The sequence below is a fragment of the Myotis lucifugus genome, unplaced genomic scaffold, assembly GCF_000147115.1.
Source record: "Myotis lucifugus unplaced genomic scaffold, Myoluc2.0 scaffold_225, whole genome shotgun sequence".
NCBI lineage: Eukaryota > Metazoa > Chordata > Mammalia > Chiroptera > Vespertilionidae > Myotis > Myotis lucifugus.
Window position 1 is genome coordinate 1,649,284 of NW_005871273.1, and position 13,593 is coordinate 1,662,876.

At 46.4% G+C, this 13,593-nt stretch overlaps 1 protein-coding gene across 1 annotated transcript; it reads right to left on the reverse strand.

Annotated features, from left to right (window-relative positions):
• Positions 1-208: 208 nt before the first annotated feature.
• On the reverse strand, positions 209-547 carry LOC106698745 (60S ribosomal protein L31-like). Its single transcript, XM_014463874.1, has one exon. The coding sequence runs from the start codon at positions 545-547 to the stop codon at positions 209-211; it is 339 nt and encodes a 112-aa protein (XP_014319360.1).
• Positions 548-13,593: the final 13,046 nt, after the last annotated feature.

Consider the following 13,593-nt stretch of genomic DNA (forward strand, 5'->3'; position numbering starts at 1 on the left):
TGTTGTTTTTGCTTCATTTGGGGATAATTTGTTATACAGAAGTCAATAACCATACCAGGGTCTTAACAGTGACCCCTAGTCTGAGGGGGACAGATGCGCAGTCAACTCCTCAGAGAACTCCGGCAGTATTATAACTTTGCAGTTTTATCACTTTATTTGACCATCAGTGCTTAGTTCTTATCCACATTAACTATTTGTAGATTTTTTTTTAAAGTGGTGACAGATATGCAGGTGACCAACATAGAGAGTTCGGTGAATCCTTTTCCTCATGACGTTTTCTGAACGCCCTCACACAGACACGGTATGGGACATTCCTTCTTCCTTTGGCCCAGACAGCTTTGTGGAGCCTGATGACAATGCGCACATCTGGAGTTTCCATCTCCTTCACGGCAAATTTCCGCATCTCTTTGAGTGACCGAGGAGTGTGCTTTCTGAAAGCCACTCCGTGGATCTGCTGGTGAATGCTGATTGTGTATTCTCTCTTTGCTACCTTGTTGGTGGCCGAACAACCCTTCTTTTTCTCACCACTCTTCTTTTCGGGAGCCATCCTGCAGGGCCAGGTTGAAAAGAGAGCTATCAAGGTTTTACTTGGCAAAAATATGGCCCAAATTCAGTTTGGAAAATGTGGTCACTGGAGAGTCATGTGGTCATGAAGTCATGAAATCATGAAATCTGGAAGAATCTAGCAATAACCCATTTAATTGTTACAGCCCTAGTGGTAAAAAAAAAAAGAAAAAAGTCAGCCTTCTCGTAACTTCCATCTATTCCTACCAAGACTGGAAAGTAGGGTGACCAGAACAAAATCTTTATAAACCATGACACATGTGTAAGACGTTACGAACTTAACAACTCTCAGATAATAACAGACAGCCGTCACGTCCTGATCACTGTCATGGTTAATAGCACAGAGACACAAAATTATTTTTGAAAATATTTTCTATTTTGGCACTGTAGGCGAGAGATTTCTCTTTGCTCTTCTCCAAACCTGCTTTCTTCATCTGGAACATGGGTTTGTGGTTTAGAACTTGAAACGCTATCCAATATTTCTCACTCCTTGAGTCTGAAACATCCTTCCTCATAATTGAAGGCAAATGATTTTCTCTCTTTTCTTGCTGAGTGTTTTCCTGGATTTTGTTTTTCTGCTGTTGACTGATATTTTTCCATGAGTTATGACAGGTGAAAGCCAAATGCTTATATTGCCAAGTGCAGTGTGGTCAGGATCATCCGGGTGGGAGACAGGGAAGGCTGTTCTTGGGAGGACAGGGATGTCATGGGACTATCATCAGAATGAGTCACATATATTTAGTGTGGAGGGACAGGATGTGAGGTTGCTTGCTTATGCTGGGGCCCATGGACCTGGTCATTGTATGATGTCTGCAATGCTGTTTGGCATGACTCAATGGTGTGTACACTCTGCTCTTATGTGGCATCTCCTTTCAAAGTCACATATTAGCAAATTTCTGACTATCCTGGTGAATAAAGTAGAACCAATATAAAACAGACATTTAGTTGAAATGATCATTTGATCAAGCTTAATGAAGGAGTCTTGGTTGAGTGACAGTTCATGTCAGGAAAAGCTGAAAGTTTTAGTTGGCCAAGCTTTGAGTGGAATTTCTATGGTAAATGTACTCTTTTAGATCTTGGTAGGGGCTGGATTACACAGTTTGTACAAATTTGCCAAAATTCAGCACATACACAAGACTGAGAATTCATTTCATATAAAAAAAATACTCTAGCCTGGCCAGTGTGGCTCAGTGGTTGAGCATCGACCCATGACCAAGAGGTCACAGTTCCAATTCCCTGTCAGGGCACATGCCTGAGTTGCTGGCTCAATGATTCTCTCTCATCATCGATGGTTCTCTCTCTTCCTCTCCCTTCTTCTCTGAAATCTATAAAGATATATATTTTAAAAATACTCTAAATAAATATTAAACTCCAGTTAACATGCATGTTGAAGAATTTAGGAGAAATTCTACTTATATCTGCAATGTAGAAAAATAAGATGGGTTGGTGGTGGAAACAGGAATAGATATAGACATGCGATAACACAAGCATGTTAAAATGTTAATGGTAGAAACCAGGTGATGGTTGTAGGCAGTGGTGTGCCCGAGCTGGCTCACAGAAGCTGATGGCTCAAATCTTCCCCCAGTCACAGCGGTAGCTTAAAATTGGCCGTGGGAGGGAACACCTACACCACAGAAATCAGCAAACCATACATATCAGAGCTTTTTTAAAATTTTCCCCTGGAGAGCAAGCTTACCAACACACCACTGGGTATGTGGGTTGTTTATTATAAATTTCTTTCAACTTTGTGGTATGTTTGAAAATTTTCATAATGAAATGTTGGCAAGACCATCTGATTCCGTGTGCTTTCACTGATGACACAATAGACTAACAGTTTTTAGATGTGTTCTTTTGAGTAGGATGTTGTGGGTAGAGACAAGGCATTCCTCCTATTGCAACAGCTAGAAAAAAATAAAGACATATCACAGAATCATATTCTTAAAAACAGTGTGGTGAACCACAGAGGCAAAGAGGGTAGAAGAATAAACGCTGTAGAAGGAAAGAGCATATGCAAAGTGAGATGAGGTTGCTGGCAGTTTTCTTCCTGGGGGGGTGAGGGTTGCTGAGGCCTGGAGGACTGGGCTCACCCTGTGCAGAGGTGAAGAGAAATCTAGGAGATTGTCACAGGCCTGCAGCCTCCTATTAAAGACTGGGATCTAGTTGAGTCCCAGGTGCATGTCTGGCTTTCCCCATAGGACAGTTCTTGCACGTGGTGTGGCATAGGAGACCAAGGAAGAGTGAATCCCCAGGAACCTCAAAGTTCTAAGGAGATAGACTAGTGGGAGGGACTTGTAACCTGACCCAACAGAGGTCCCTTACAGACCTTGGGCAGATTTTGACTCTGTGTGATGTGGAGGCGACAGCTCTAAACTTTCAGGTCAGAAGTAACCGAGACACAAGCTCTCCATCCAAACCCCAGGGAGCTTGCCCAGAATGGGGCCAGGCAAGAAAGGCCGAGTCAAACCTTCCTCAGTCTCACCTTTCACAGGAGGTGAAGTCCCACCAGAGGAAGAGGCTGCAACAAACACACACCAGGTCTCACCCCTGGGACACGTGAAAGCAAAGAGAACTGAGTCTGACTGCAACCAGCCACGACCCAGTTTCCTTCCTCATGGCCTTGCGGTGCTCAGCCCCTCACGCTGTCAGCTGAGGACAGGACAAAGCCTTTCTAGGGGGAAAAACCATGAACTTCAGTCTATATGGTTCTTTTATAGGTAACACATGGAAAACAACCATAACTAGTGAAGCATATGGAAGTAGGACAATGTGACCAATACTCAAGAAAAATAAGAAAGAAAAAAAGGAAGAAAGAAAGAAAGAAAGAAAGAAAGAAAGAAAGAAAGAAAGAAAGAAAGAAAGAACCACAAAAATATACAGAGGTTAGCTTAGTAGAGAAGAGTCTTGAAAATAACTATTATACATAATTAAAACATAATAAAGAAAAAATGGACAAAAAGGATGGATGAAAAGATAAATAATTTTGCCCTGGCCAGGTAGGTCAGTTGGTTGGAGCACCGTTCCCTTTACCAAAAGATTGCAGGCTTGGTCCCAGGGGAGGGGTTACATACAAGAGTCAACTGATGGATGTTCTTCTCTTCCATCTCTCTTTCTCTCCCCCCCCCCTTCTCTCTCTAAAAAAATCAATAAAAACATATTCAGGTGAGGATTAAAAAAAAAGATAAAGAATTTCAACAGAGAACTGAAGTCTATTTAAAAAGAAGCAAGTGGCCTTTCCAGAACTGCAATATCTGAAAGTATGAACTCATTGGATGTATTTAACATCAGACAGAACATAGCAGAAGGCAAGCTGGTGAATGTGAACATATGTGAATAGAAAAAAAAATAACACACTGCAGGCTGGATAGAAGAAAGAATGGGCAGACATGCCGAATACCTAGAGTGTAACATTCGTGTGACTGGCATCCAAGGAGGCAAGGAGTGAAGGATAAGAAAGAAGAAAAATTTGAAGTCCAAGTCCTTACAGATACCCGTGGAAGATATATTAGACCTGGATGTTCATATCCTGGTGGTTACATTTACGGATGATGTGTGACCTTGAGGAAAATCCCATGATTCCTCTGCTCTTCCTCTTTCCTCACCTGTAAAATTGAATCAATAATATTAATTCCTCAGAACTTTCACAGTATCATCTATAAATGATAAAACTGTGTAAGGTAAGGTGAGAATCTTAAAAATTATTGTCATTGTCCTCCTCATTGTTATTCCTTTGCTCGGTTGTTCTAGTGGCCTAGCATGTCATTTCAAGCCCCGGAGCACACCAGGATAAAATTAGAAATTGGCTAAAATGAAATTGGATTGCACTTAGATTGTATCTCCTCTTCATTCCAAAATAATTCTATTTTTATTCATGTATCCCCATATTTTTTCCATTTGTGTAACAAGCAGTACTACTCCAGAGATTAAGGCAACAGTCAATCATAGGCACTCCGAAGGGTTTCCCTACTGAGACTGTTTCTGGGCTTGAAGTCCTCAGGGAAACTGAGGATATAAGAGACAGAATGAGAAACACGCCCTGAACTTGAGATAGGGAGGGTTGAATTTATTTAAATTCTTTAATCATTTAGTTTCCAATCACATTAGAACCCAGTGAAAGCCTAAATCATATCAGGAAGGGTGGGCCCATAAGATTCACCAAAATGACATATAATTATAAAATGACATATATATATAGCTGACCTTCTCCCTACGTGTATGCATCCCTGGTGTCTCTTTCTTTCCTAATAAGGAGACCTACTGGGTTAGTGTCCTCCTTCCCCCCTCTCCCCCCCCCGCCCCGCTTAAGATCTCATTTTACCTTAATTACCTCCTTAAAGGCTCGATCTCCAAATAGAATCACACTTGGGATTAGGGCCTCAACATATGGATTTTGAGGGGATGCAATTCAGTTATAACAAGCAGAGAAAAAAAGTATCATATGTTAGTCAATGGCCTCATCACCAAAAATGTTTGTTGCTTTGTCATGTCCTCATCAGTATCACATCAGCCAACTCAGCAGATCAGAAAGCTACAGACCTTTGAATCCTTCCTTTATTGAGGGTTTTTGTTTGTTTTGTTTTGTTTTTTGTTTTTTGTTTTTTTATGGGAGGGAAGCGGGTGGCAGTCTCTGCCTGCTTTGTTAGCTTAGGTATGTGGGCTTGGAGTCCTGAATCTTTTTTGTCATCACTTTTCTGATGAGCTGCCCTCTGTTCTGTTCTCCCCAACATCTTTTGAGAAATCAAGGCTTCTAGACATTTCAGATAGGTATCCAAAATTAAGCTCCTCAACTTTTGGGCGAGCCAATTGCAGGGGAGGAGACACAGGGCCCCTCCCCTGGGACATCAAGTTCCCGAAGGAATAGAATGCAGTATGTCTCTGGCCTGATTCTCTATCCGTGACAAACCTCACCCTTTCCTGCCAAGGTATATTAAATAGCACATTGGTCCAAGCCAATTCAGAAGATGCTTGTCATATGGGAGGCTGTGAAGACAAACAATTAACAAGGCAGAAGCAGACACATTTCAATAGTCCAGGGGGCAGCACCAATGAGAATTCAAAGGGGAGAGATTCATTCTGCCTGGGAGGACCAGGGAACCCTTCATGGAAGAGAAATGCAGGACCTGAAATGATGAACAGGAATTTGACGGGTGGGGAAAGCATGAAGTGTGGGAACTAGAGGATGGAGTGTGAAGAAGGCAAATCATCCCATTCAGATGAAAAACATAAGCAAAGTCATGGAGGCACAAAAGTAATTCTTCAGAGACAGATGAGAAACCTGACCCTTCTAGAGCAGTGGTTCCCAAACTTCAGCGTGCACCAGGGTGACCCAGAGGGCTGGTTAGGACACGGGTTGCTGCCTCCCCCACCCCAAGAACAGTTCTCATTCAGCACATCTGGGGTGTGGCCCAAGAATTTACATTTCTAATAAGCGCCCAGGTAATGCTGATACTCTTGATCCAGGAGCTACCCTTTTCAGACAACTGAAGTCAAAATACGGAAGGATGTAGTGATAGACGGGGTGTGGGCTTCATTCTATAGGTAATCACTTGGCCATGTGAAGGGTGAGCTGTAAGGGGGAGGGAAAGCTGGACCATGGCCTGGGGCTGGAGGCAAGTTGTGAGGCTGCTCTAATCATCCCACTGAGGAATAATTAGGGCCCACCCTCGAATTTCGAATTTTCTCACCAGAATGGACAGGAAATTAAAGATGCAAGTGTCCGTCCAGGGGCAGCATTCATTTCTCTTGGTGAGAAGCTGAGCATAGAAGGAGAAGAGAAGGATGAGGTGAAGATCACTTTGTAGTTTATTTCCAGGAGACTGGACAGATTTGGAAACATTCCAGAGACAAAGCACAGGAAGAGGAGCAGGAGGAGACCATGGCTCTGGTCCTTGAGACAGGCGCCAGGCGCCAGGTGCCAGGTGCTGAGCAGGTGTGTAGAAAGGAGCAATGGGTCCTTGGAAACTTTGGGCTGGAGTTCTACAGAGAGGCGGGGTTGAAGATCAGACTCAGCATGAGCCCAGCCAGTGTGCTCAGTGGTTGAGCGTCGACCTATGAACCAGGAGGTCACAGTTCAATTCCTGATCAGGGCACATGCCTGGGTTGTGGGCATGATCCCCAGTGTGGGTTGTGCAGGAGACAGCCAATCAATGATCTTCTCTCATCATTGATCTCTCTCTCTCTCTCTCCCTTCCTCTCTGAAATCAATAAAAATATATTTATTTTAAAAAAAACCTCAGCCTGAAAAGAAAATACTGTGACAACCAGAAGCTGAACAGTGCTTGCTCAGAGGCAAGAAGAAGAAGGAGAACCTGGGGGGTGGGGTGGGGGGGTTGCCTAGAGCAAGAGGTCCTGAGGTGCCCAGGAGAGATGTGAGGAGACGGGACAAGAAGAGGCTGCAGAGGCGGGTGGAGGAGCAGTTTGGTAACTTGGTGATTTGGATGCCCTTGTTCATTCTTTCAAAAATATTGCTGGAGTGCCCAAACCATGCCATAGATTTTGCTGAATGCTGAGGGCACAGTGGCGAGCAAAGCAGGACAGTCCCTGAGCTCGGGAAGCTTGCAGGCGGCGATGGAGAAGGTGTCCTACAAGGACCAGTGCCCTGGAACCCACCGTTACGACTGGGGAGGACAGGGAGGCTCAGAGGGAGCAGCAGGTGAGAAGGTCACGCTGTGAGAATGGCACTCAACCTGGGGCTTGACAGACGAGCCGGGCAAAAGGAGGCCAAGAATATGACGTGTGCGAAGGCCCGAGACAGGTCATATGCGTCGTGTCCCAAGGGACTGAAAGGAAACCGGGTGACAGGGACATCGGGGGAGTGGAAAAGCAGTTTGAGGTGCAGCTGGCGAGGTAGGCAGGAGCCAAAAGTGCAGGGCTTTTGCGCAAAGCCCTGCTAAAATCCTCCAGCGTAGGAATGTCCTCGGCCGGTTTTTTGAGCTACTCAAGACCATCGGTCTCACTGCTTTGCAGTAACACCAGCTTGTTTTTAAACACAACTGAAAATTTGAAATTGATAACTCCCCACCTTCCGCAGACTTGGCTCCGAGCGGCCTTCGGGTTTCTGTAACATTCGAAGCCAGCCTCCACGGACGGAGGCCTGCCATGACCGAGAATCTATATAAAAATATATTTATGTGCCTGAGGCTCCGAAAGCAATTTCCAAAGAGAATTTCTAAAGCTGTTTTGAGCATTAGACAGCCTCTCGAGATGATGGAAGTTTTCCAAGCCCATAACAGAACTCTATACAACCTAATGAAAGTTCACAGCAGTAATATCGCTCCGCGTCCGCTCCCCGCATGCCTAGCACTTCTGGGGTCTGAGGGCACATAAAGCAGTGTAAGGCCTGAGCTTTTGCTCTCATTAAGCTCACGGTCTCACTGAAAAATCAATCCTGCTAGAAGGAAGAACTTGGCAGTTGTTCCATCCTGTTATGAATATTCCCCCACAGCTGGGCTCGCAGTCTTACCTGGAGGGGTGAATGTAACAGCAAGAAGGTGCTTGGGAGCCAAACAGACCACGGCTTGAGTTCCATCTCTGCCCCTTTCCAGCTGTGTGACCTTAGGCAAGTTGCTTAACCTCTCGGAGCTCAGTGCTCTTTCCTGTGATGCGAATAACACCTACTGGATAAGGTGGTTGAAGATTAAGGGAGCTGTGTATATGAAGCGCTTAGTGCTGGATCCAGATGGAAGGCTGAGCTGCCATCACTATCCTGACAGAGCAAATCGAGGCAAAGGCAAGTGAACCAGATTGGGACCTAGACGCTGGTGATGGGGCTAGAGCAGTGGTTCTCAACCATCTGGCCCTTTAAATACAGTTCCTCATGTTGTGACCCAACCATAAAATGATTTTCGTTGCTACTTCATAACTGTAATGTTGCTACTGTTATGAATCGTAATGTAAATATCTGATATGCAGGATGGTCTTAGGTGACCCCTGTGAAAGGGTCGTTCGACCACCAAAGGGGTCGCGACCCACAGGTTGAGAACCGCTGGGTTAGAGCCACCGGATCCCTGCCCCCAACCGGAAGAAGAATGTGGCTCCTGCACCTTCTAAGCCACCCTCTGCCTTCACGCTGCACGACCTGGCATGGCTTCTGTTGCCAGCCCTCGCCACCTTCACAGTCCCTGCTTCTCTGCCACTTTACAAGGCAATTAGGGCGCAGGCTGCCCAAGGTCGGTCGACTGCTCATATAGAATTATACTCCTGCTCCTTTCCTGACAAGCCCTAGACGTTTACTGCTTCGCCGCAAGCTGGCGGTCCCCTCAGACCTCTTCACACCCCAGGCTGCCAGGATTTAAGACCAGCTCCTGGGGCTTCAAGAGCCACCTTTGTTCGCCTTCTGTCCCACCTGCGACTTTGCAAGGTCTGAATGGGTCACGTTTCAGGAAACCCCTAAGGAGGTAAACTCCAGGTTCCCACGGACACATTAAAAGGGGTAAGAAAGTGCCAGGTGGGTTGGGTCACGGCGGCCCGGTTGGGTGGAAAGGAGCCGCTGTACTGCGCTGTGTTTCTATGCAGAGTGAGTCACGGGCTCCGAAGTCGGCAGCCCTGCACCCTGGAACACTTGGCAAATGGAAACTACAGGAATTGTTCACGATGGATGTCTGTATCCCTCGTTTCATGCTTTAAATACCACCCCTCCACACACCTCCTTTACATACAATGAGCACACACACATTGTTGCACACACCAGCTTGTGAGGGACTTGCCCACAGGGCACGTGGAGCCCCCTGGGACCCCGGAGCTACCTGGGCCCTGGAAAAAGGGTACCTGGGTGAGGGCCATTTCCAAGGAGGTAACATGGTGACTTTCATTCAAACTACAAACTGAACACAAGTCACAAAGTGGATCCAATTCATCAGTTCAGGAGGGAGACAGTAAGACATTAAAACTGCTCAAGTGACAATTTGAAAAGTTTGACTTTTATAGGCAATTAATTGAAAAAGTTAGGAGAGGATCACTAGGTTAAAATCTAAATTGGCTAACGCCTCGCAGGGTCATAAACCATCATCCCCACAGGACGGGAATTATCTGCATCTCTACCAAACAAAACTCTATCGGCTGACCCCTGCTCCGTCAGAACGGAGAACAGCCAAGTCAACGGAGAGCAGTCGACGGGGCTCGCCAAGCACAGCTCCGAAAACACCCAGCGTCTCGCCCGTTGCCAAGATTCAAGTGGTTTTTCTCCAGCATGGTTCAAGTCCTATCTTGTTCCTTCATCCAGCCCAGATCTCTGCTCCATCCAGATAGTTTGAGACCCTCTTTAGCCCTTTTCTCTTCCAGAAACCTTCTGTCCAAGCTGAACCAATAGTGAATCTAGCCCAGCGGTGGGCAAACTACGGCCCGCGGGCCGGATCCGGCCCGTTTGAAATGAATAAAACTAAAAAAAAAAAAGACCGTACCCTTTTATGTAATGATGTTTATTTTGAATTTATATTAGTTCACACAAACGCTCCATCCATGCTTTTGTTCCGGCCCTCCGGTCCAGTGTAAGAACCCATTGTGGCCCTCGAGTCAAAAAGTTTGCCCACCCCTGATCTAGCCCCTCCTGTGGCTTCACCTCTTCACTCATGGTTCCATGCCCTTGAGGCAGGAACTTGGGGATACCATAACCTCAGCTGAGTGTCACAATGCTCTCTTGGCAGAAGGCCCCAGTAGCTCCACACCATGAGTTGCTCCACTTCCTGGGATTGTTGCAGCCCATCCATCAAGACTTGAGAGGTCATGTTTTTGCTGGGTGTGGGCAGAGAGGAGACACAGCTGACAACAGAAAGCCAGAACTAGATCAAACAACCGTAGAAAACCACAGTGAAACTCAACAAAGGAAGCACTTCAGAAATGTGGATTTCATGTGATGCTAATTATCCTGTGTTAATTTCATCTCAATTTTTAAATGAAATCTACTAAAGAGAACCACCACACTGATCACCATTCCTCTCATTTATCACTCGGCAACTGCTTACCAGGCATTTATCTGTGCCCTGCACTGCACACCGTGGTGCGTACAGTAGACACGACTCCAAAACACGAATCTTCTCTCACACGCCTGCCACAGTGTGGTTGCCCACGAATAGTTGTGGAATAAGAAAATAAAGGAGTGAATTTCCCCCCCCCCAAAAAATCCAAGCATTCATATTTTCTCTCAAGGCAGAAACAAGACAGTTAAAAACACAGAAACAGAATCGGACACGCGTAGAATGAGATGGTGAGCTCTGCGAAAGTGGCTCCCGTTCTGTCCTGCTAACAACGCCGAGGCCTAAAGTAGAGCTGATGACAGCGCTGCCGGTCTGTCCATGGGACACAACCCACCACGTGCAAGTGGGGCTGGCACATTCCCGGCTGGAAGAGCCTGCTGGGCAGGGCGGGGCTGGGCAAGCTGTCCTCTCCGAGGGACAGAGGAGCCTTTGGAGGACAGGAGTGTCCCAGTCCCTGCTTGGCATGCATCGCCCCTGAAAGGATTTCCAGGACATGGCAGGTCATCTCTGCCCAGTCCATGCTGCATTCGGGGAGGATGATGTTGCCACTAGCAGATTGCCTTCCTGCCACGTCCCTCTCTCCATGAAGCTCCTTTAATGCAGATTCAAGAATTAATTATTGTAGCATTTATTTTTATTTATTTATTTATTTTTGGTCTACTCCAGTGATGGCGAACCTATGACACGCGTGTCAGAGGTGACACGCGAACTCATTTTTTGGTTGGTTTTTCTTTGTTAAATGGCATTTAAATATATAAAATAAATATCAAAAATAGAAGTCTTTGTTTTACTATGGTTGCAAATATCAAAACATTTCTCTATGTGACACGGCACCAGAGTTAAGTTAGGGTTTTTCAAAATGCTGACATGCCGAGCTCAAAAGGTTCGCCATCACTGGTCTACTCCTACTCTGCTATTCCTTACTTAGAACAATGGGAGCTCTGGAATAGGTCTCTAAATTCCCTTCAGAGCCAACATTTGGTGGTTTTAAGTGAAAATGTGTTCCACCTGGAACCAAGAGGTGTCGGGTCAAATCCTAACGACAACAATCCCAGCCCGACTGGAAGGACATCTCGAGTTGGTTACGAGGGCCTCGCAGCAGGTGTCCCGGGTAATGAGGCCCTCGCTCACCTGACCCCAACGTAGCCCCGAGCAGCCCGAGATGATTATGGAGCCCGTATCCTGTCCCCTCCAGGGCCTGGCATTTGGATTGCTGGAACTTCTCCACTCTAATCGGAGACACTATTAAAGAACGTTTGAAAGTGAGGAACGAGAAACATTCTCCACGTGAGTTTTTAAAGCCCACGCATGAGACTGGTGCTTCTTAGGCTTAGAGTGGCTCGGGGTGCTTGTTAAACGTGCAGACTCCGGCTCACGCCCAGCGCTCTGACTTGGTGGATCTGCATTTGCAGAGCTTTCCGGTGATGCTGGTGCAGGTTTGTGCTGGAAAAGTACCGCATCCAGGGTGACCTGGTGTGCAGGAGCCTGAATCAGCAGGGACACAAGCTCAGACGGCTCAGTCCTTTCCTCGCCGGCTTCCCGTGGCCTAAGGGGGTGCAGGGATCCCAGCAGCCTCCGCACAGGCCAGCCTCAGGCCAATGGGCTCAACGATTCTGTGCTGGGGTCCAGCCCCAGCAGGTCCAGGGGTCCCCAAAGGTGTGGACAGAGTTGGCGAAGAAGGAAGGACTCAAAGGCAGCATTCAGTTGATCATCATGGCGAGATCTCCAGCCAAGTTCTGTCTGGTATCTCCAGCCAGGTTCTGTGTAGGGTTCTCTAGCCAGGTTCTCTAGCCAGGTTCTCCAGTCAGGTTCTATCCAGGTTCTCCCGCCATGTTCTGTCTAGGTTCTCCAGCCAAGTTCTGTAGCCAGGTTCTGTCCAGGATCTTTTGCCATGTTCTCTCGCTAGGTTCTGTCTCTAGGTTCTGTGTTCTGTTGTCTTGTTACATTTGTATTTATACCAGTTGATTTTAATCCTATCAATTTCTATTCCAAAGGTTAGGGCGTTTCTTATCTCCATTCCAGGGAGTAAAGATTATGTAGCTTAAGCGTGATTGTTCATAGTTAAAGTGATTAACTACCCACCTGGCACTTAGTTAAGGGGTTTTATTCCCTCCCTAACTTCAGGGAAAAATCCCTACCTGGGGAAAAAACCTTTCTCGAGAGGTGACCTTGGTTAAAACACATAGCGCCAAGAAGGGGAGCAAACATATTAAGAACAGTATGCCATATACGCCAGGTCCCTTGAAACATATGCTGTGCAGAGGTTTCTTCTCTACAGCGACTGTGTCAAGCAGCAAGGATGGACCGGCTCCCGGCAATTCTGTCACTCATCTGAAGACAGTTAGACAGGACAAGGCTACTCGTGTCCAGATGTGTAGAGGGTGAGTGAACCCAAGCTCTGGTACAAGTGAGTTCTTTGTCTTTAAAATGGTGACCACACAAGCTACCAAAATTCGAGAAAATGAAATGTGAATTTTTTAGGCTATCTTTCGCTCTCCTTGTCAATTTGTTGAAGTAGCAAGCTTGATTCTGCACAAAATGATCTTTTCCTCGAGTCTTCTAGAAATAGTCACACTCTAGCCCGACTCTCTGTTGGTGATGGCAAGAATGTCAAAGCTCTTTAACCAGTTCCCTTACCTCCCATCTCACGCAAGCCTACAAAACTAAAATTCATAGAGCATTTGTCCCCACAGTTGGGAGAATCTGACAAATAGAAAGTCATTAGAATCACACTCCCAATGGCAGCCACCCTACTCTTCCTTACTGTCCAAACTACCAACAGTCACAGGAACCCTGACAAGCCCTGCTTGGGGCAGACTGCACGCAGGGCTGGCCACTGTGGGTCAGGGAAACCTATCCACCCACAGAAGCGGGCAAGTGGTCCCTCCCAGACCTCAACCCTTAAAAACTCCTCATGCTCAGACCCAGCATCGCCCCCAGGGCTCCCGGGCCTCATGGAATCTGTCTGAGGCAGAGGGGAGAAGGCTCTCATGGATCTTTCATAAGTTGTAGGTCCACAGAAGAGCCTGTGAAGAAAAGAATGAGACATCCTGGCCTTCAC

Coding starts and splice junctions, on each gene's coding strand:
- LOC106698745 (XM_014463874.1), bottom strand. CDS start 547: ATGGCTCCCGAAAAGAAGAGTGGTGAGAAAAAGAAGGGTTGTTCGGCC.